Source organism: Parasteatoda tepidariorum, chromosome 6, assembly GCF_043381705.1.
Source record: "Parasteatoda tepidariorum isolate YZ-2023 chromosome 6, CAS_Ptep_4.0, whole genome shotgun sequence".
Lineage (NCBI taxonomy): Eukaryota > Metazoa > Arthropoda > Arachnida > Araneae > Theridiidae > Parasteatoda > Parasteatoda tepidariorum.
The window spans coordinates 77049069-77050019 of record NC_092209.1 but is presented as its reverse complement, the minus strand read 5'-3'; the positions used below and the strand labels follow the sequence as shown (position 1 = coordinate 77050019).

At 30.5% G+C, this 951-nt stretch overlaps 1 protein-coding gene across 1 annotated transcript in view; it reads left to right on the top strand.

Annotated features, from left to right (window-relative positions):
- Nucleotides 1–530, top strand: part of LOC107447781 (zinc finger protein 239-like) — a 5233-nt gene extending 4703 nt beyond the window's left edge. The window contains exon 2 of the mRNA XM_043052065.2: nucleotides 44–530. Coding sequence (XP_042907999.2) covers nucleotides 44–530 — 487 coding nt within the window. The remainder of the gene's footprint in view (nucleotides 1–43) is intronic.
- The last annotated feature ends 421 nt before the right edge of the window (nucleotides 531–951 follow it).

The following is a 951-nucleotide window of genomic DNA, read 5'->3' as shown; positions in this document are numbered from 1 at the left end:
GTCACAATCTTGTTCATACTGGTGATAAGCCTTATTCTTGTAGTATATGCAATAAGAGTTTTTCACGAAAAGCTAATCTCACTCGACACAATCGTGTTCATACTGGTGAGAAGCCTTATTCTTGTAGTATATGTGATAAAAAATTTTCAGAAAGAAGGAATCTGAATGAACACTGTCATATTCATACTGGTGAGAAGCCTTATTCTTGTAGTATATGTAATAAAAGTTTTTCACGAAAAAGACATCTCACTGCACACTGTTGTGTTCATGTTGGTGAGAAGGCTTATTCTTGTAGTATATGTAATAAAAGTTTTTCACAAAAAGGTAATCTCACTACACACTGTCATATTCATACTGGTGAGAAGCCTTATTCTTGTAGTATATGTAATAAAAGTTTTTCACAAAAAGGTAATCTTACTGCACACAGTCGTGTTCACACTGGTGAGAAGCCTTATTCTTGTAGTATATGTAATAAGAGTTTTTCACAAAAAGCTAATCTCACTCGACACAATCGTGTTCATATTGGGTGAGAAGCCTTATTTATGTAGTATATGAAATAAGAGTTTCACAGAAAGAGTGAGAAGCCTTGTTCTTTTATCATATGTTATAAAAATTTTACACAAAAATTTTGTCTGACAAAACACAATCATGCTCATGCTGGTGAGAAACATTATTCTTGTAATATATGTAAATATGTAACAAGAGTTTTTTGGTAGTTTGACTCACCATAGTGGTAAGAAACCTTACTCTTGTACTATATGTAATAAAGCTTTTTCAAGAAAGAATTATATTTAATTAGTCGCAGTCATGTTCACGCTATTTAAAAGCCATATTTTTGTTTATGTTAATAGTTTTCTTTTTTTTTCCACTTAAGGTCCATCTAATTTATTGTAGTCTTATTCATACTGGTGAAAAACCTCATTCTTTTAATATATATATATATATATTTAA